Here is a 21,256-nt window from a genome sequence, read left to right on the forward strand (position 1 = left end):
ACCAAAGCATTAATGAATTCATGGTCAATAGGAATGCAGTTGAAAGACCTCAGACCCTGTATCTTCGATTCTTGTCTCCTCAGGTATTGTGGCTCCTACATGGATCACCAGACCATTTTCCGAGTGCCCAGCCCTCTTGTTCACATTCAGCTTCAATGCAGTTCCAAGCTCTCGGACAAGCCACTTCTGGTGGAATATGGCAGTTACAACATCAGTCAACGTAAGCCTGGGATCAGCTCCTTAGAAAACCTTAAGAAATTGGTGAAAAGGAGGCTAATACTTAATAACTCTAAACTTGGAGAATTTAAAGGAATGAAAACTGCTTTATTTCTGGTGTTTTCTATTATATTTTTATTTTTATGATAAATACTACATAAATAAATATATATATTTAACAAATATATATACTGTAAACTAAATATATAATAGATAATACACAAAATTACATATTTATTACTGCTATAGTTTAATTTATGAACAAATAGTATAATTATTTATTATTGATTTATAAACATATTTGTAAAATAACATCTCACATTACTCCTAAAGTAAAACCAAGCCCATTTCTTTATTTGTCTTTTGCTAGCCAGAATTCTTTGTAAATACGATGTGTACACCAACATTTGGTGGATTGGAGACCAACAGTTGTGACTCTCTTTGGCCTCATCTACAGGGAGAGCTGGTTAGTCAAGGAGCACTCAGCCACCAGTGGTCAGAATGTTAAGCTTCACAGTGAGAACCACTGGAACAGTGACCAGGAAGTGGTCAATAGACAAAGCAATGTTTGAGGAAAGTCCTTAGAGCTGGAGGGAGTAGATACTGACTTTCTCAGGAAATTCTTGCTGTGTTAAAAGAGGGAAAGGCAGGGTTAATCACTTAGGACTCCATGAGGATAAGATGTGAGAGAAGGCTCCTATAGAACACATCTTTTTTTTTCTTTTTGCTAATGCCCTATTTCTGGATTTAGAATAGTCCACTTCTGAATATGGGAATATTAGCATTTCCAGCAAGGAAACAGGTACATAGTAAGCCATCATCTTTTTCAGGAACTCATCCTCTCCACTGTGCGCCATTGAGATACTGGGGTCCTGACCATGTACTCTCCCCAACTCCTCTGCACAGAGAGTGTCTGAGTCTATTCAGGCTGCTGTAACAAAATACTGCAGACCAGGCAGCTTGTAAGGAACAGAAATTTATTTCTCACAGTTCTTGGGACTGGAAGTCTAAGATGAGGGTGTTAGTGTGGTTAGGTGAGGGTTCTTTTCTGCATCACAGATTTATCCTTGTATCCTCTCATGGTGGAAAGGACTAGAGAACTCTGTGAAGCCTCATTTATAAGAGTACTAACCCTATTCTTGCCCTCATGACCCAATCACCTCCAAGGGAACCACCTCCTAATACCATCATATTGGGCATTAGTATTTTATTTTTTTAAAATATTTTATTGATTTTTTCAGAGAGGAAGGGAGAAGGATAGAGAGTTAGAAACATAAATGAGAGAGAAACATTGATCAGCTGCCTCCTGCACACCTCCTACTGGGGATGTGCCTGCAACCAAGGTACATGCCCTTGACTGGAATCAAATCTGGGACCCTTGAGTTTGCAGGCCAATGCTCTGTCCACTGAGCCAAACCGGTTAGGGCAGGCATTAGTATTTTAACATATGAATTTGGGGAGGGCATACAAATATTCAGACCATAGCAAGGGAGGAAGGATTTATTATCCTATATAATAAAAGCCTAATATGCTAAGTGTCTGGTTGTCAGGCCATCCGTTCAACCAAAGCTGCTCAACCACTTGCTATGACGTGCACTGACCACCAGGAGGGCAGATGCTCTGACTGGTAGGTTAGCCTGCTGTTGGGGTCCAGCTGATTGGGATTGAGTGAGACGGGCTGGACATGCCCTAGAGCCCTCCCACAGTCCCTCCCTGGCTGGCTAACCTCCCGAGTCCTTCCCCGGTCCCAATCGTGCACTGGTGGGATCCCTCAGCCTAGCCTGTGGCCTCTTGCAATACAGGACCCTTTGGGGAATGTCAGAGAGTGGGTTTCAGCCCAATCCTGCAGGCCAGGCTGAGGGACCCCACTGGTGTATGAATTCGTGCACCGGGCCTCTAGTTTCTATTATATGTAGCTATAAGCCAGGATTCATGAATCAAGACCAGGAATGGAATCTTTAACTTGCAATCTGATTAAAGTGAAACAAATTATGGACTGGGGAGGAGGCAGGAGTCCTGAGTTTCAAGGCCAGTCACTAATTACTCTAGGTCCAACTTTCTATGGTTACTCATATATTTTGAGACAGAGATTAATTGAAAATACAACTAAAGACCACTCAGAAGAATGCATCTGATCATAGAGGATTCAGACCCCAGAGTCCATTCATATCCCTCTGGGGTGTCTCAAACTGCGCACTAAGAATGCTGGGCTCTCTCAGGTACTCTCCAGCTTTCACTTTCTTTGAGTCTTGCCAGAGAGCTGAGGCAAGAATGGAGGAAGTAGAAGCTTGACTGTACATGTGACCTGGCTGCAATGTTGGCTCTGTTTTGGTGAATTTATTTGCTTTCTTTGCTCTCCTAAATTCTGCTTTTTTTTGTTTTTCAATTATCACCTGTAACTTAGATTTGATGAAGTGCCGGGGTCCAACCCCAGCAGGTCCAGGGGTCCCCAAAGGTGTAGACGGAGTCGGCGAAGAAGGAAGGACACGGAGACAGTGTTCAGTTGATCAGCAGCCTAGCCAGGATCTCCAGCCAGGATCTCCAGCCAAGTTCTGGTCTGGATCTCCAGCGAAGTTCTGGTTAGGATCTCCTGCCAGGGTCTGTGTCCATGTTCTCTTGCTAGGTTCTCCAGCCAGGTTCTGTAGCCATGTTCCCTTGCTAGATTCTCCAGCCAGGTTCAGTTACCAGGTTCTAGTCAAGTTCTCTTGCCAGTTTCTGCAGTCAGGTTCAGTGCAGGATCTTTTGCCATGTTCTCTCCAGCGAAGTTCTTCTGTCTGTGTAGGTTCCTTCTTCTGAGTTCTGTCTTCTTCGTTCTGTGTTCTGAGTTCTGGCTCTTGCTGTCTTGTTGCATCTGTATTTATACCAGTTGATTCAATCCTATCAATCTCTATTACAAAGGTTAGGGCGTTTCTTATCTTCATTCCAGGGAGTAAAGATTATGTAGCTTAAGCACGATTGTTCGTAGTTAAAGTGATTAATTACCCGCCTGGCACTTAGTTAAGAGGTTTTATTCCCTCCCTAACTTCAGGGGGAAATCCCTACCTGGGGAAACAACCTTTCTCAGAGAGGAGACCTTGGTTAAAACACATAGTGCCAAAAAGGTGAGCAAACATATTAAGAACAGTATGCCATATGTGCCAGGTCCCTTGAAACAGCAAGCATGGACCGGCTCCCGGCAATGAAGAACTTATGTAATTACTACTGTTACATTGTCATCTCCTTAATCACTAATCACTTCCTATTTCTTTATTAATGTGCTCCAGTGATTTCTAGGGACCCACACAATATTTTCTATTTTTTAATTTTCTGCAGCCTGTCCTGTTGGATCTTTTAGATGCTCCTCTGGCCTGTGTGTCCCTCAGGCCCAGCGGTGTGATGGAGTTAATGACTGCTTTGATGAAAGTGATGAACTTTTCTGTGGTGGGTAATCAAACTTTTATTATGACTTTCATATGAATAAATAACTTGTCAGGGCCATTGTTGCTCCTGCTGCATATCCTGGGTCTTTGCAGCTGCTACCTATTGCTTCATAACAATCAACCCCCAAACTCAGGGATTTACAACAGTCACTCATTCTGGTTGTCTGGGATGTGACTGATCTAGGCTGGGATCATTGGGTGGCTCTGCTTCAAGCACTGGGTCCTCTTGAGTTTGGTTCTTTGCAGGTTGGGGTCAGGTTTACTCCTCATGGCTCTTTTCCTCATTGACCTAGGGTGCTAGCCAGGGCTGTGACGAGAGCAAAGAAGGAGTCAGCAACATCACATGGTCCCTCTTAAATTGTGGGCTTGGAACTGACACACCATCCCTTGTGTCATATTCCATCAGTTAAAGCAAGTCAGGTAGCTATGGCCATAGTCAAGGGACAGGGAGATTTATTCTGCACAGTGTGGGGTCATGGCAAGGGATAGGGGTGCATAATATACCACAGGAAGTGGTGATCTGTGGCTAATAATTTAGTCAACCACAATCTTAAATATAACAATTCCATTTTATTTATTTATTTATTTATTTATTTATTTATTTAAACAATCTATTTTTTAAAAAATTTAAAATTGTCTTTATTGTTGAAAGTAATACAGATGTATCCTCCCACTGCATTGACCCCTTCTAGCCTGCCCCTGCCCCCCACCCCAGGCCTGCATCACACTATTGTCTGTGTCTATGGGTTATGCATATATGCATACAAGTTCTTTGGTTGATCTCTTCTCACCCACCTCCCCCCACCCCACCTTCCCTCTGAGATTCTTCCATGCTTCTATGTCTCTGGATCTATTTTGTTTATCCGTTTTTTGTTGTTCTTGTTGTTTTTGTTTATTAGATTCCATATGTGAGTGAGATCATATAATACTTATCTTTCTCTGACTGACTTATTTAGCTTAGCATAATACTCTCCAGGTCCCTCCATGCTGTCTCTAAGGGTAAGAGATTCTTCTTTTTTACTGCTGCATAATATTCCATGGTGTAAATGTACCACAGTTTTTTTATCCACTCATGTACTGATAGGCACTTGAGCTGTTTCCAGATCTTAGCTATTGTAAATCATGCTGCTATGAACATAGTGGTGCATACTGGTATATTCTTTCTGATTGGGGTTTTGGATTTCTTAGGATATATTCCTAGAAGTGGGATCACTGGGCTAAATGGTAGTTCCATATTGCAGCCATTATGGCAAATGTTATGCAGTTTCCTCAAAAAACTAAATATGGAACAATCCTATATTAAAGCACAGTTCTTTCAGCTAGAGAGACTCTGCAGTGAAGTATGGAACACAGGTGTTGTGAATGAAAGAACTGTTATTATTTTTTACTTATATAGTTTGCATCAATATCACATTGGTGATGACTAAGGGGTGGGGTATTGGATATTCCTATTTTGGGCAGAGAATATCTGTTGGTTTTCCATTACTCTTTGCATGTTATTTCTGAATCTATCTTCAGTTTCAGGGAGCAATAAGGGGATGAAAGTTCACCGGGTCACATGACACTATTGGTAACACTTTCTCCTGAGGATCCAGAGTTTAATTCAAATAATTGTGATGGTGAAGCTACTGAATCTTATTTATATTCTTGAAGAAATATTGTAGTTAATATAACTAATTGTGGTAAATTATTTTCATAAAAATAACCTTAGACTCTACAGTCCTTTTTTTAATTGACAAAACAGAATAAAAATTTAAAAAAAATATATTTTATTGATTTTTTACAGAGAAGAAGGGAGAGGGATAGTTAGAAACACCGATCAGCTGCCTCCTGCACACCCTCTCCTGGGGATGTGCCTGCAACTAAGGTACATGCTCTTGATCAGAATCGAACTTGGGACCCTTCAGTCCTCAGGCTGATGCTCTATCCATTGAGCAACACCAGTTAGGGCCAGAATAAAACTTTTTAAGCTTATAGTGCATTGAACTTTTGAATTTATGGGGTCTTCTATTTACTAAGGAAACTGATCATTATAGCAATTGAGATTGCTTTTGTTTTTAATTATTATTATTCCTTGCTCAAAACAAAGTAATTATTGTTATTTTAGAATGAGGACTGTTTTTTTGTGTGTGTGTATGTGTGTTTTTTTTGTTTGTTTTGTTTTGTGTGTGTGTGTGTGTGTGTGTGTGTGTGTGTGTGTGTGTTGTTTTATTTTGGTAATCATTGTTTCTCATCATGCCATTTTGAGAGCTATTTCCTAGGTGTCAACTAGGTATTCTTGGAGACTTAAGGAACTACTTTAGAGCAGCAACGTCCTTTCTTGCCCCTCACAAGAGGTACCTCTGAAAAAAATACAATCAGATAACAAAAATGTTAACTTTCACAGAACCAGAAATGTCTAAGAAATCATACCTTCTAAGAATGCCTGCTAATATACTGTGCCTGTCACTTGTAAAAAGGCAATTTTTAAAAATACTCCAAAAAATTGTGATCAATTTACACTGGTATTTTCTAATTCAGGATATGAATCTCTCGAGAAAAAATAATTTTAAAGAGAGTTTTCCTTACACATAGACTACAAGTCTATTATCCTCTAAGATTTCACATTCATAATTCATTCAACAAACCTTTCTAATTCCTCAACTGAGGATATGTTTCTATTAATTTTCGAGAGAGAAGGGGGAGAAAGAGAGAAACATGGATATGAGAGAGAAACATTGATCGGTTGCCTCCCAAATGTGCCGCAGTGGAATCGAACCTGTAAACTGGGCGTGAGTCCTGACAAGGACTCAAACCCACAGCCTTTAGGTGTAGGAGCAACACCCCAACCAACTGAGCGAGCCGCCGGTCAGAGCGCATAACAAGCCTTTAATGAGCACCTACTACTGGGACAGAGGCTCGAGGTACAGAGAAGAGTAAGACAAAATCCCCAATCTCAGGACCCGCCCACTTTGTTTAGGAAGGTAGATAAGTTCAATTTAAATCATACCCGATGCTTTTTTCCCCTTAAAATAAAACCCTTACAATGCATTTAATTGCAATTAAATAAACAACCCACCAGAGTTCAACACATTTACACAAAAGCAAGAACTCAGATCTGACAAACTCAGAGTGCTTGGAATTACACCGAAGTTTAAACATTTGCTTTTCTCCCTGAATATGCCCATTTTGAGGAGAACACACTTTTCATTGCATTTAAGTCATCCTAACCCTTTGAGCCTACCTGCAGAGGGGCACTGCTCGTCATCAGAGTCCAGGTGATGTCTCAGGCTCAGGATTGTTCTGTCTGTTCTCATTCTAGTGACTCTTAAACCTGCCTGCAACACCAGCTCCTTCAGGCAGCCGGGCCCTCTGGTCTGCGATGGCTTCAGGGACTGTGAGGACGGCCAGGACGAGCAGAACTGCACTCAGAGTAAGGGCTCTGGCACTCTGCTGTTCTCCCTATAAAACGCACATATAAACTTAATCCTCACCCAGGGATATTTTCCCATTGATTTTTAGAGAGTGGAACAGAGATGGGGAGAGAGAGAAACAGAGAGAGAAATCAATGGGAGAGAGATATATTGACTGGTTGCCTCCCGTATTCACCCCAACCAGGGCCAGGGATCGAGGCTGCAACAGAGCTACATACCCTTGACCAGGATTCAAACCTGGGACCCTTCGGTCTACAGACCAATGCTCTAATCACTGAGAAACCCAGCCAGGGCTATACAATTCTTTTAAATCAGAATCTAATCACCTCTGTTGGATTAGGATAATCAACCTATCAACTTGTCTCTTTTCCCAGGACTTTCTCAGTTTGCATACTGAAAATCTCCTATCCCGGGAATCCTCTCCGTCTTGGACAGAATGGGATTGTTGTTCACTACCTGGGGTGGAGTGTTATGTGTGGGTGTGTGAATACTGGGAGATTTTCATTGCTTACTTGCTTTCAATGCCGCTCCAGACGGAAGGACACTGAGGGAACTTGCTAAAAACCATGCCCCTGCAGAGACACACACACTGTGAACAAACGTGCTATAATTCAGTCTGTCCATTCTCTCCCCCACTGCCCCAATTGTATAAAAAGACTGAGTATGGTGATGATTTTTGCTCCAAAATTTTCTTGGAGAACAAGATAATAGCAGAGAGGTCATGACCTAAAGTCAATGATATGGCCAACTGCTTTGCAGTTCTTCTGCAGTGGAAGAAAGCTGAGGCCCTTGGATTGATTCTCAGCAGATGTGCCAGCCCGCTTGCCTACCTGCCTGCCTTCCAATGGCTCTGCTGAGGTGAAGGGGCAGGTCAATGAGGGGCATTGCTTCATTTCCCTCTGCTGTGTTTCCCAGAGCAGCAAATACCCAACCTGTGCTTAAGCCATCGTTTCAGAGTCATTTCATCGTTTCAGTGTCATTTATTCAGATCTGTTTTTGGCTAAAAAAAAAACCAAACCCCTGTCTTCTTTTGTTCATTTTTAGGCATTCCATGCAACAACAGAACTTTTAAGTGTGGCAATGATATCTGCTTTCGGAAACAAAATGCAAAGTGTGATGGGACTGTGGATTGTCCAGATGGAAGCGATGAAGAAGGCTGCAGTGAGTAGCTAGAGTTCAGATTTCCTCTTCAGTTTTTCTTTTCATCCCCTTCTTGGTGTAATTCCCCTGGCAGAGGTTGCCTCAGGCCCAGAGAAGAACACTGGTGAACTGAATATGAAATAATTCCTCAATTTTAAAAACACTAGAATAGATTCCATCTTTTTTCTTGATAACAAGCACTAATGTACCAGATGTTTATAAGGAGAACTTCACTTGCTAATAACTCTCTCTGATCAAAGGACAAGTTCTTAAATAAAAAACCTATGAGAAAGAAATGCATACTGGCACACAGTGAATGACTTTGCTAATTATGCTTTACCTTAGATCAAATTTAAGCCCTGGTTCTTGCTTTATCTATGGTTTGAAAACTAACCTGCCATATGGTATTGTTACTTGTGTGGCCTCTATTGGCTATGTGGCAACATGTTAACTCTCTGACCTTATCAATACTATTTACACCGGAAAAGAATTGCTCTGATAACCAGTGTTTCTTAATAAGTTTTCATTAGTCTTGGACTTTCAAATTGTTTCCCAAATGCTTTTCTCAAATCAGCACAACTTCAAAGACAGTCTCAATTCTGTTGCATTTGGAATGAAATCTTTTCCTTTTTACTAACAACCTAAGCCCCACTGCAGCTGTTTCTATCAGAGCAGCTGCTACTAACAGGTCCCCTCCTCCCCTCACGTTATTGTAGGAGAGTTGGGAGGGAGTGGTTTGTTGGTGCTGGTTTCAGAAAGATCCACACATTGCCTCCTATCTAGATAAGCAGATTTCAATTGCTTTCCTAGTTAATCAGTCACAAACTCTGCACTAAACCCGACTTCATTCCAATTTGTTTCCAAGTCTGCCTTTAAATCACATGACCCTTTCTCTCCCAAAGGCTGCAGTGGGAGTGCCTCCACCCTCCACCGCATCATTGGGGGCACCGACACCCTGGAAGGGGGGTGGCCCTGGCAAGTGAGCCTCCATTTCATTGGATCTGCCTACTGTGGCGCCTCGGTCATCTCCAGGGAGTGGCTTCTCTCTGCGGCCCACTGTTTCCATGGAAACAGGTAGGGCATCTCAATCTGTACTGTGAAGTGGCACATTCAGGCTACAGATGATGCATATGCCTTCACGTTGTGAGGAAGAGCTTCCTGTTGGTTGCATTCACTCATAATTGGTAGTTTGTGGAGGTTTTTTGTGTGTGTTTTTGACACCAATTGTGTGCCAAACATTTCTTCTAGGAATTATTGACATTTAGAAAAAAGAACAACACAAAAGAACATCAAGAATGAATAGGTTTTCACTAAACTGAAGAACTAGGATAGGACTTTCAAGTCAGAGACAGGTTTGCGTGGTATATGAGCGTTTATTCCAACAATGGCAGTATGGAAGAGCAGCAGGTCATCCACAAAAATCTGCTCTGCAGCCCCCCCATAAACCAGCTGCTTATATAGGGCAGGACAAAGTTTACATGGGGAAGTAGGGATTACAGGCATGGGGAAGGAGGCAATGCATGCTGGGGCAGGACTCCATTGTTTGGGCAACTTGTTAATCTTTCCATGATAATAGGCAGTTCTTGAATGAGAATGGACCGAATTCTAGGGTTGACTGCCAGGTCCAAGGTTGACTGCCAGGTCCAAGGTTGACTGGAGTAGCGGAGCATAAAACTCCCAGCCAGGTTAAAATGTCCTTTCTTTAATCAGAACAAAGCAATCACAAGGTTAACAGAGCATGATTCATATTTCTTATAACTATAGTTAGTCCCCAATATTCTATTTTTGCCCCTAACAAAAGAAAAGCTTAGAAAATAACTTCACTTAAAATGTAACCTTATTTGGAATCTACTGGATCTTAGATACAAAAGTATTATTACGTTCTTATTCAAAAATTTTTAAGTGGATGGTATATTTCAACAAAGTTATACAATTAGAGTGTTTGCTTCTCCCAGAAATTACAGGATTCTTATTAATGACTAAAACAGCTTTTATATGACCACTAGTCTTTAATGCTATGAAACTGCTCCAAGTTATATGTTAACCTTCATACCCTTCTGGGTTTCTGGGTCGCCAGTACCACCGATGAGATGTCAGCTAAGCAAATTAGGGGTCACACTCTTTGAGTTCTGTCCTTATTTTACTTCCAAAGCTTCCACATTCTCTTCACCCCACCAGAGTAAGCCTGCTGTACTGGTGAAATGAGATGAAAACCTCCCATAGAGACAACAAGACCCTTCTTGATTTTGTGGGAGGCCACGGGGGTCAGGATTAGAGTTCTGGAAGGGCCCCTGGGAATGGTCATGCCTGAGCAGTTAGAGCAGTGATCCTTAAATCTTCCAGCAAACAATAATTTCATTAAATCCCTGCTTATAGCACTTTGAATTCTAATCTATCTGGTTATCTATATATTTTTTTAAATATATTTTTTATTGATTAAGATATTACATATGTGTCCTTATCCCCACGTTACCCCCTACCCCCCCCCCACTCATGCGCTCACCCTCCCCCCCCCCCCCCCCGTTGTCCGTGTCCATTGGTTAGGCCTATATGCTTGCATATAAGTCCTTTGGTTGATCTTTCGCCCTTACCCCCACCCTCCCCTACCTTCCCTCCAAGGCCTGACAGTCCAATCAATGCCTCTCCGTCTCTGGATCAGTCCTTGTTCATCAGCTTATGTTGTTCATTATATTCCACAAATGAGTGAGATCATGTGGTATTTATCCGCTCTCCTGTTCCATCCATGCTGTAGCAAATGGTAAAAGTTCCTTTTTCTTCTTCCTCTTCTTAAAGAATACCTTTCAGCATTTCATATAATGCTGGTTTGGTGGTAATGAACTCCTTTAGCTTTTTCTTATCTGTGAAGCTCTTTATCTGACCTTCTATTCTGAATGATAGCTTTGCTGGATAAAGTAATCTTGGTTGTAGGTTCTTGCTATTCATCAATTTCAATATTTCTTGCCACTCTCTTCTGGCCTGCATGGTTTCTGTTGAGAAATCAGCTGACAGTCGTATGGGTACTCCCTTGTAGGTAACTGACTTTCTTTCTCTTGCTGCTTTTAAGATTCTCTCTTTATCTTTTGCTCTTGGCATTTTAATTATGATGTGTCTTGGTGTGGTCCTCTTTGGGTTCCTTTTGTTTGGGGTTCTCTGCGCTTCCTGGACTTGTAAGTCTATTTCTTTCACCAGGTGGGGGAAGTTTTCTGTCATTATTTCTTCAAATAGGTTTTCAATATCTTGCCCTCTCTCTTCTTCTGGTACCCCTATAATTCTGATGTTGCTACGCTTGAAGTTGTCCCAGAGGCTCCTTACACTATCTTCATATTTTTGGAATCTTTTTTCTTTTTCGGTTGGGTATTTTTTGTTTCTTTGTATTTCAAATCTTTGACTTGATTCTTGGGATCTTCTTGTCTGCTGTTGGATCTCTGTATATTATTCTTTATTTCAGTCAGTGTATGCTTAATTTCTAGTTGGTCCTTTTTCATATCCTCGAGGGTCTCACTAGATTTCTTGAGGGTCTCACTAAATTTATTGGCGGTTTCCATAAAATTCTTGAAAAACCTTATAAACATGGTTTTGAACTCTATATCCAGTCATTTGCTTTCCTCCATTTCTGTCATTTGTGACCTGTTTCTTTGTCTCCGCATTTTTTATGCTTCCCTGTGTTGGTAGAGTGGTTTTGTGTGCTAGGTGTCCTGTAGGGCCCAGTGGCTCAGCCTCCCCCGTTACCTGAGGTGGGCACTCTTGGTGCACCCCCTTGTGGGCTTTGTGCACAGTCTTGTTGTAGTTATGCCTTGATTGTTGTAGGATCACTGGGAGGAGTTGACCTCCAGGCCAATTGGCAGTGAGAATCAGCTGTGTCTGCAGTGGGAGCACTTCTGTGCTGAAGACACCCTTCTGGGGCAAGACTTGCTTCAGTGGGGCTTTGGTGCTCACTGAGCCTGCCCCGTGGGTGTGTCCCTTATGGATCTGAGGAGTTGTAATCCGGATGGTCCCCCTCTAACCACTGGGTACACTGGCTCTTGGAGGTTACCCAGCAGGATCTATGAAGAGAACTGCAGATGTCCCTTCCTTTTTTGGAGTTTGGAGGTGCCCTGATGAGGTCCAGCTGTGAAGCAATGCAAGCTGCTGTGGGGCCTTGGGCCTTCTCTTGGAAGTTCTGAGTCTGTGGCCCAGCTGCAGTTTGTTAGGTAATTTTCAGGTTGCAAAGGGCCAGGGCATTCATATGCAAAAGCCTCTGCCGCAGCCTGGGTGGGGCGGGGTCTCAGGGAATCAAAGGGTAGAGCAAGGAACTATGGCGGATTCTCAGCCCTGCCCTAAGGGGCCAAGCGCGTCTCAGTGTCCTGATAATTTAATTGCTGCAAGCACCTCTGAGGGAAAGCCGCCCTTGAGTTCCGAGTTCTTCCCGCTGCCAGACAGTACAGTTTCTCCCCGTATGAGTCCTGGGTCCTCAGAGACTTCCCGGAACCGGAGTTCAGAGCAGTTGGGAGCTTGTGACTCCCTCCCGATTCAAAAAGACAGCCACGTCCTCAGGTACCAGCCCCTTTCCGTGCACTCTCGAGCCTCCGTACTTTTGCACTTTACTTCCGCAGCTCCTGACCCTCAATGTGCTTTTCTCTTTCCTTCTAGTTGTAGAATTTCCACTCTGCCAGCCTTCCTGCAAGTTCTGGATGATGTCCGTTTTGTCTTTTTGTTGTGTTTTGAAGTTGTTGTAAGAGGCAGCAATTTCGGTGTTTCCCTATGCCGCCATCTTAGTTTCTCTCCTGGTTATCTATATTATTGGAATTTGGCAAAAGGATTCCCAGACCACTGTCTTACTGGCCCTGGCTGCCTCCATTGAAGACTATTGTTAGTATCACTCGGAAGAATATAGCATTCATTCTATTCACTAACGTTCTTACTTGTGTGTGGATTATGAAATACCAGTGGCAAGAAAATTTCCAACATTTCCTTAGGATGTTGCTGGTGCATACTAGGAGCTATCATTCACCACCCTCACTACACCTTACTCTATCTCTGGTTTTAATATGGAGACCAGAGAGCCTCAGAGAAGTTGTGCTTCTTGCCACGTCTGTGGACAGAGCCAGCGACTGTGATAGGGAATGAAAGTCAGACCTCCCTTTGCTCATCTCTCTGTGGAATACTTGTTTCACCATGTCTGGTTCATTAAGCCACTGACTTCTTGCCTGGATCCTTTTCTACCAGGCTGTCAGACCCGACGCCATGGACTGCTCACCTGGGGATGTATGTGCAGGGGAATGCCAAGTTTGTCTCCCCCGTAAGAAGAATTGTGGTCCACGAGTACTATAACAGCCAGACCTTCGACTACGATATTGCCTTGCTACAGCTCAGTGTCGCCTGGCCTGAGACCCTGAAACAGCTCATTCAGCCAATATGCATCCCTCCTGCTGGCCAGAAAGTGCGCAGTGGGGAAAAGTGCTGGGTGACCGGCTGGGGGCGAAGGCACGAAGCAGGTGTGTGTATGGTTGAACCGCCATGCTCTTCCCTCCAGATAACAATAACTTGTGCTGATCTAGTGCTTAGGGGTTCATAGAGGGGGTTCTTGTAGATGGTCTCCTTTGAGCCTCCTAATAACTCCAAGAGGTAGAATGGAGGAAGGTATTATTATTCCTGTTTTATGATGCTTTCCATGTATCCCTAAAAGAAACAAGGCAGGATTGAAAAGATAGCCTTTCAGACTCTGAGGGGTTTTCCACTAAAAATAGGAATAAATTCCTCCTTCTTTCTAGGTTCCCTTTTCATCCAAAGAAGTGATTCATCTTCATAAAGGAGAAAGAAAGAACACACACACACACACACACACACACACACACACTCACACACCTTACTGTGTCAACTCCTAGACATCTGTTTGGAGGATTATACAAGTATGTCTTACACAGGGACATCTGGTTGAGGTACTGAGAGTCAGGGCTGAAATCCAGCCTGCCCTTAGCTCTCCAGACTGCACGTTCAGGCCTGGGGATGGCTTTTTACATTTCCTTTACCCAGGAGGGGCATCTTTTTCATTACTCACAAAAGTGTGAGTATATGAGGGTAGCCGTACATCTAACCTGCCAAGGTTTGTCATGGTCTAGGAGTCACGGTCGGTTCTAAATATACTAATATAATGAAGAGAAAAGACCATAACTTAAGGTGAACACCTCTCCAAGGATTAGTGCTAATACTTGCCCTTGAGCTCCTAACCATCTCAGATTCCCTTGCAGGCATTCCCAAGGGTTTAGGACAGTGGTCGGTAGACTGCGACTCGTGAGCCACATGCAGCTCTTTGGCCCCTTGAGTGTGGCTTTTCCACAAAATACCACGTGCAGGCACACATGTACAGTGTGATTGAAACTTCGTGGCCCATGCGCAGAAGTTGGTATTTTGTGGAAGAGCCACACTCAAGGGGCCAAAGAGCCGCATGTGGCTTGCGAGCCGCAGTTTGCCGACCACTGGGACATTCCCTAAAGATTCACTGGGCAGCTTCTCAAGTGCTCACTGCCTTCATTTATTTATTGAAGTTATGATGTTCACCACCAGTTTGGGCCTGCTAAGGTCTCAGTAGACTCAACAGTGAAGTCGGCTAACTGCTTGAACACTTCTAACCTCTCAGGACTTTAATGCATTATCCTAAAGCACAAGAGGAAAGAGTCTACTCAACCAACTTATCAGGAGACATTTTCTGCACAAGCATGAGTGTATATGTGTATTTTTCTGAGTATTCTTAGCCAGATAGGTTAAAAAGGAAGTGGAAAGGCTATATCCAAAATGTTATGTTTTATGGTTCCTAGGAAACTCCCATATATGTTACGCTGCTCCACTTGGCTAGTAAGTGTTGGTAATAATGGTTGCTGACTCACAGTCCTACTGAAAGCAGGAGGACATGGTGAAGGAGTATGGCAGTAGCTCAGGTGAGCGAGTCAGACCTTGGGTTTGAATCCTGCTCTGTTACTTGCTAGTTGTGTTCCACTGGGCAAGTCCTTTAACCTCCTAAGCCTCCCAGTCTTCATTAGGAATGTGGGGATCATAATAGAATGTATCTAAAAAATTGTTATTGAGAATGAAAGGAGTTAATGTGAGTACATTGTTTAATAAAAACCTGATTAAGTATAGTCATTTCCATGATTTCTGCCTCCAACATGTTTTTCAGACAATAAAGGCTCCCCTGTTTTGCAACAAGCAGAAGTAGAGCTCATTGACCAAACCCTCTGTGTTTCCACCTATGGGATCATTACTTCTCGGATGCTCTGTGCGGGCGTCATGTCCGGCAAGAGAGATGCTTGCAGAGTAAGTCATCTTACCGTTCCCTGCTTAACATGTTATAGTTTCCATAAATGCTTTCACATTTGGTCTACACAACACTGGGAAATACATAACTAGGGCTAATGCTTCACTTAATTCAGTTGTTAATTATAATCCGATGGTCTAACATCACAGAAAGATGATTAAATAATTGAGTCTATAAAACTCAGTTTTCTGGTCCCCCTGTAGTTTCCTTCAATATTAAGAGAATGAGGTCAGCATTTAGCATTCTTCCATGATTTTCTTAAAACCAAAAACTACAAAACAAAGCAATATACACACACGCACACACTATTAGAATTGCTACTGATTTCCTTAGCAGCAACCATTTACCTTCTGAAAATAAGGGTTTTATTCACTTACTCCTTTGACACAGGTTGTGGGAAATGAAAGAGGAGTGGGAGAGGTGACAGAGCACACTCATTTGTTTGCCTCTGTCACTTCTTGACAGTGGTAAGGTTGGAGGTAACTTTTGGGGGACAATGCTCTGAGCCTCAGATTCTAATCTCTGCAGTTATCTAAATGATTTCCAAAAAGTGAACAGGTAATTTAGAGAATGAGGAAGACAATGGGACTTGTTCCCACATCTTTCCACAACCTTAGCCACCATGCCATAACGACTCATCATAATAGTGATTTCCATCTTCTGAGCTCCTATTTTGTGGCAAGCCCTATGCTAGGTCCTTGATATAGAATAAATCAAATAAAGCTTTTATCCTCATTTTACAGAAGAGGGAACTGGGGCACAGAGAGGGTAAATAAATTACCCAAGGTCACATAGCTAGTCAGTAAATACCTGGCCTGGGATTTGAACCCTTATTTCACTAATGCTAAAACTATTGTATTCTGGGTGCTTACTGCAGCTAGTCAATTATATTGTCCTGTTCCACCTAACCACCAAGGTTTACAGATGTGGCAATAATTTCAAAAATTTTCTGACTCAACTAGTCAGCATTTACCTAAATCAGATTTAGAATTATGGGGATGGGATACAGGAGCAAATTTGAAATACTTTTTTTTATCTTTGCCTCTGAGTAAGTTACAGTTTTTCTTATTCTCCAAAATGAGAAAATAAATATCCAGACATTATAATTTAAATGATGAATACTGTAGGAATTATTTTAAACTTTGTATTACTTCAGTCTTTGCTTTATGGAGTTGAGGTATCAGAAGGGACCCTCAAGTGAGGGCGATTTGTTTCTGCCAGCTGCCAGCCAGTGATCCTTAGGGCTACCTCATTGGACCTGGCTAACTAAACAGGGTCTCTTGTACTTTCTTCCTTGGGACTATGAGCCAACCACTGAATGTACATCGCCTAGAGGTAGAGGTTAACCTTCCAAGGTAACAATGCCTCATAAGGTTATTGTGAAGATTAAATGACCCAAAACAGAGCTTAGCACATAGCTCACATTAAATGTTAGCTATTATTAGTATCATTATTACTATTGAGGTTCATTATTTGTTTGGCAGTTTATGAGAATTGTTTCCCCTGCAAGAATATTCTAATGTTACTTCTGGCCTGAAGAATCAAATTTCTTGTAATGAATACAGAATTTTGATTATAAGGAAAGTAATTCTAAAATGATATTGGGAATTTCACATTATTTCTTGACACTTGTCCAAACTGCATAATAATTAGTACAGCAAAAACCTGTCAGAATGGGAGTGTGGAATACAGTCCATTAGATACATTAGTGACAAAGTTAATGGCAAATGTACTTCATACTCACATTATCTTCTTGTGTAGGGAGATTCGGGTGGACCTTTGTCTTGTCGAAGAAAAAGTGATGGAAAATGGATTTTGACTGGCATTGTTAGCTGGGGACATGGATGCGGAAGACCAAACTTTCCTGGTGTTTACACGAGGGTGTCAAACTTTGTTTCCTGGATTCATAAATATGTCCCTCTTTTGTAATAGTACAAGTTGGATTTTTGACTGTAATTTATATGATAGGTTATTTTAAAAAGAATGGAGTAATTACAAATAAAATAAGACAACCAATTTTTTTTCTTGAGCAAGCTTCAGATTGCATACATTTGTTACTTATTAAAAAGCAGAGAGATGTATTGTATTCCCTAGTAAATTGCCTCAAGTATATAGTTATATTCATTCTCAAGCATCAAAGGGCCATAGATTCAGACATGGAAGAAATATTAGATAATGTTATGAACTAAGCCTCTAAAATAAGATATGAAATGGGTGAAATGTTGAGATAATGCATTTTTATGTGCCTATTAAAGGTACAGCTATTTATAAGGTTTTAGGCAAATCTGTCTTATTGAAATAAGAAATTCCATTAAAGAAACATGCCTGATACTTAGTGCTCTAATGAACTTAAATACACAAAAAATGTCTCCTTCACAGATGCTAATGTTTTGGTGATGTCACTTTGATGATAGCTTATTTCTTGGTTTATGCAATAAACATTTGGGATACTATTTGCTCTTAAAGAAGATAAAGAAAGAAGAGCAAGTATTGCAACAAGAAAAGCAAAATTGAACATCTTATATTGGTCAGCAAATCTTGGCAACAACTATACATTTTTTAAAAAATTTATTTATTTATGTATTTATTTATTTTTAAATTTACTTTTATTTTTTTTCCCATGGAGTAGATTTATTTTATTTTATTAAGGTATTACATATGTGTCCTTATCCCACCATAACCCCCCTGACCTCCCCAACTCATGCCCTCACCCCCCTGTTGTCTGTGTCCATTAGTTAGGCTTATATGCATGCATTAAAGTCCTTTGGTTGATCTTTTCCCCTCACCCCCACCTTTCCCTACCTTCCTCTTTGGGTTTGACAGTCTGATAGATGCTTCTCTGCCTCTGGATCTGTTTTTGTTACTTAGTTTATATTGTTCATTATATTCCATAAATGAGTGAGATCATGTGATATTTGTCTCCAGTTGGCTTATTTCACTTAGCATAATGCTCTCCAGATCCATCCATGCTGCTGCAAATGATAAGAATTCCTTCTTTTTTACCGCAGCATAGTATTCCATTGTGTAGCTGTACCAAAGTTTTTTAATCCACTCATCTACTGATGGGCACTTAGGCTGTTTCCGAATCTTAGCTATGGTGAATTGTGCTGCTATGAACATAGGGGCGCATATATCCTTTCTGATTGGTGTTTCCAGTTTCTTGGGATATATTCCAAGAAGTGGGATCACTGGGTCAAATGGGAGTTCCATTTTTAGTTTTCTGAGGAAACTCCATACTGTTCTCCACAGTGGGTGCACCAGTCTGCATTCCCACCAGCAGTACATGAGGGTTCCCCCCTTTCTCCACATCCTAGCCAGCACTTGTAATTTGTTGATTTGTTGATGATAGCCATTCTGATAGGAGAGAGATGGTACCACACTGTCGTTTTGATTTGCATCTCTTGGATGATTAGTGACTTTGAGCATGTTTTCATATGTCTCTTGGCCTTCCTTCTGTCTTCTTTTGAAAAGTTTCTATTTAGGTCCATTGCCCATTTTTTTATTGGGTTGTTTATCTTCCTTTTGTTCAGTTGTATGAGTTCCCTGTAAATGTTGGAGATTAAACCCTTATCAGTGATAACATTGGCAAATATATTCTCCCATGCAGTGGGCTTTCTTGTCGTTTTGTTGATGGTTTCTTTTGCTGTGCAGAAGCTTTTTATTTTGATGTAGTCCCATTTGTTTATTTTCTCTTTAGTTTCCATTGCCCTAGCAGTATCAGTGAAGAAATTGCTTCGGCATCTGTCTGCTATTTTGCTGCCTGTGGATTCCTCTAATACTTTTATGGTTTCTTGTCTTATGTTTAAGTCCTTTATCTATTTTGAGTTTATTTTTGTGAATGGTGTAAGTTGGTGGTCTAGTTTCATTTTTTGCATGTATCTGTCCAATTTTCCAATACCATTTATTGAAGAGACTGTCTTGACTCCATTGTATGTTCATGCCTCCTTTATCGAATGTTAATTGAGCATAGTGGTTTGGGTTGATTTCTGGGTTCTCTATTCTATTCCATTGATCTATATGTCTGTTCTTGTGCCAGTACCAGGCAGTTTTGAGAACAGTGGCTTTGTAATACAGCTTGATATCTGGTATTGAGATCCCACCTACTTTGTTCTTTCTCAGGATTGCTGCAGCTATTCGGGGTCTTTTTTTATTCCAGATGAATTTTTGGAGAGTTTGTTCTAGGTCTGTGAAATATGCCATTGGTATTTTAATGGGGAGTGCATTGAATCTATAGATTGCTTTGGGTAGTATTGACATTTTGATGATGTTGATTCTACCAATCCATGAACATGGTATGTTCTTCCATCTGTTTATGTCTTCCTCTATCTCTTTTTTCAGTGTCCTTTAGTTTTCTGCATATAGGTCTTTTACCTCCTTAGTTAAGTTTATTCCTAGGTATCTTAATTTTTTTGGTGCAATGGTAAATGGGATTGCTTTTTTAGTCTCTCTTTCTGTAAGTTCACTATTGGTGTATAGAAATGCCATAGATTTCTTGGCGTTAATTTTGTATCCTGCTACATTGCCAAATTCATTTATTAAGTCTAATAATTTTTTGATGGAGTCTTTAGGGTTTGCTATGTATAATATATCAAGATTTTTGATTACTGTTTCAATTTCATTAGTAGTTATCAGCCTATTCAGTTTATTTTATTCTTGATTGAGTTTTGGGAGCTTATATTTTTCTAAGAATATGTCCATTTCATCTAGGTTGTCCATTTTGTTGGAATAGAGTTGTTCATAGTATTTTTTCATAATCATTTGTATTTCTGTGGGATCAGTTGTTACTTCACCTCTTTCATTTCTAATTTTGTTTATTTGGGTCCTCTCTTTTTTCTTGGTGAGACTGACTAGAGGTTCATCAATCTTGTTTATCCTTTCAAAGAACCAGCTGTTGGTTTTGTTGATCTTCTGTATTTCTTTTTTTTTTTTTTTTTTGGTCTCTATGTCATTTATTTCCACACTGATCTTTATTATTTCCTTCCTTCTGCTTCTGCTGGGCTTTTCTTGTTGCTCTCTTTCTAACTCTTTGAGTTGTAAGGTTAGTTAATTTATTACCATTTTTTTTCTTCCTTTTTGAAGTAGGCCTGTATAACTATGAACTTCCCTCTTAAGACTGCTTTCCCTGTGCCCCATAAATTTTGGATTGTTGTGTTTTCATTTTTGTTTGTTGCCATGATGCCTTTTACTTCTTCTTTGATCTCTTTGGTAACCTAATCTTTATTTAATAGCATGCTATTTAGCCTCCAGGTGTTTGATTTTTTTTTCATTGTTTTTATTGTAGTTGATTACTAATTTTCTGACATTGTGATCTGAGAAGATGCTTGATATTATTTCTATCTTCTTGAATTTGAAGAGACTTTGCCTGTGTCCCAATATGTGGTCTATCTTTGAAAATGACCCATGTGCACTTGAGAAGAATGTATATTCTGTGGCTTTGGGGTGAAATGTTCTGAAGATGTCAATTAATTCCATCTGATCGAGTGAGTCATTTAGGATTGATGTTTCTTTGCTGATTTTTTGTTCAGTGGATTTATCTAGTGGTGTTAGTGGGTTATTAAAGTCCCCTACTATGACTGTATTGCTGTCAATATCTCCCTTGATATCTTCTACAAGTTTTTTTTATGTATTTGGGTGCTCCTGTATTTGGTGCATATATTTTTATCAGAGTTATATCTTCTTGTTGGATTGCTCCCATTAGTATTATGAAGTGGCCTTCCTTATCTCTTAGTATGGCCTTCACTTTGAGGTCTAATTTGTCAGGTATAAGTATTGCTACT

At 40.9% G+C, this 21,256-nt stretch overlaps 1 protein-coding gene across 1 annotated transcript in view; it reads left to right on the forward strand.

The window, feature by feature from the left end:
- Positions 1 to 17,408, forward strand: part of TMPRSS7 (transmembrane serine protease 7) — a 35,696-nt gene extending 18,288 nt beyond the window's left edge. Inside the window, exons 9-16 of the mRNA XM_036348538.1 lie at positions 84 to 220; positions 3,529 to 3,636; positions 6,937 to 7,047; positions 8,093 to 8,209; positions 9,091 to 9,262; positions 13,394 to 13,662; positions 15,342 to 15,478; positions 17,241 to 17,408. Of these exons, the coding sequence (XP_036204431.1) occupies positions 84 to 220; positions 3,529 to 3,636; positions 6,937 to 7,047; positions 8,093 to 8,209; positions 9,091 to 9,262; positions 13,394 to 13,662; positions 15,342 to 15,478; positions 17,241 to 17,408 (1,219 nt within the window). The remainder of the gene's footprint in view (positions 1 to 83; positions 221 to 3,528; positions 3,637 to 6,936; positions 7,048 to 8,092; positions 8,210 to 9,090; positions 9,263 to 13,393; positions 13,663 to 15,341; positions 15,479 to 17,240) is intronic.
- The last annotated feature ends 3,848 nt before the right edge of the window (positions 17,409 to 21,256 follow it).

The sequence above is a fragment of the Myotis myotis genome, unplaced genomic scaffold (assembly GCF_014108235.1).
Source record: "Myotis myotis isolate mMyoMyo1 unplaced genomic scaffold, mMyoMyo1.p scaffold_m19_p_2, whole genome shotgun sequence".
In the NCBI taxonomy this organism is placed as follows: Eukaryota; Metazoa; Chordata; class Mammalia; order Chiroptera; family Vespertilionidae; genus Myotis; species Myotis myotis.